The 963-nt window shown below is 47.6% G+C and overlaps 1 protein-coding gene across 1 annotated transcript; it reads right to left on the bottom strand.

Moving 5' to 3' along the window:
• Positions 1-389: 389 nt before the first annotated feature.
• On the bottom strand, positions 390-725 carry RB195_006705 (uncharacterized protein; the record flags this gene model as incomplete). The annotated part of the gene is made up of 1 exon (XM_064179933.1): positions 390-725. The coding sequence occupies one exon, from the start codon at positions 723-725 to the stop codon at positions 390-392; it is 336 nt and encodes a 111-aa protein (XP_064036849.1).
• Positions 726-963: the final 238 nt, after the last annotated feature.

The following is a 963-nucleotide window of genomic DNA, read 5'->3' as shown; positions in this document are numbered from 1 at the left end:
TGCTGGTGCTAATAAGTTGACGACACGTCAGATCTGACGTCAATTCTTTACGGATGTTGTCAGCGAACATCGAACGACCTCAAGAGGACACATACTCATCAACTCGTCATGCAACGTCCTTAGAATGCAAAATGTTCTTCTGTCGTCTGAGGCCCCAGAGCTCCTGATATCCACACCTCCATCTTTCACTCTCACAATTCACGTATTTTCATTATGTCCACGGAATTGGATATGAATAGCACCAGAAAAGAACATTAGAATTTCTGATTTCCATTTCCCTTCTTCCTCTGTCATTGAAAAGCATCTACACACATCACGACCAGCGTTTCGGCGGTAAATTACTTCGATTACTTTGGCTCATGTCGTTCTTCGTACTGGTCAAGCGGGCGTCAGTAACTCTTCCACTTGTCCCGATCGTGCCAGAGTACCCAGGTAGTTCCTCTTTTGCGTGGCACACCGGGAGCATCATAATCTTCTTTGAAGAACTCCGTGAAGAAATCTGACCATCGAGTCGGCAGTCCTCCTGTAGTGCGCTTAATATCGCATGGAACCCTGCCGTTCACAGCTCTGGGCCAACAGTTGTCGTTGAAGCGCATCATGTGTTCGGTCCACCTTATTTTGCTTTCCTTCGCAAACGCGACGGCATCCCTAATCTTCGACCGCTGACGTAGGACAAAACTTCGAATCCCGTCTCTCGCTTGCGTGAAGCGGGATACTCCTTCCATCACTCTCTCGATTAACCGTTCAATGATGCTCACCGTATTTTCTTCCTGCTTTCGAGTCCCACGTTTCTGAAGCGTAGGTCGAAGCAAGAAGCAGCAACTCTTCAACACGGTGGTGTTGAAGCGGTGAAGAAGGAGTCGGGTGTTCCTGGTCTTTTTTACTCGTCGATGCTCTTATAAGCTTCTTGAGTTGCTCGTTTCCTCCTGCTCAGCTCGGAGGTCAGGTTATTTATCATGTTAT

The sequence above is a fragment of the Necator americanus genome, chromosome I (genome assembly GCF_031761385.1).
Source record: "Necator americanus strain Aroian chromosome I, whole genome shotgun sequence".
In the NCBI taxonomy this organism is placed as follows: Eukaryota; Metazoa; Nematoda; class Chromadorea; order Rhabditida; family Ancylostomatidae; genus Necator; species Necator americanus.
The sequence above is the reverse complement of the archived record's forward strand: the minus strand, read 5'-3'. Positions and strand labels throughout refer to the sequence as shown.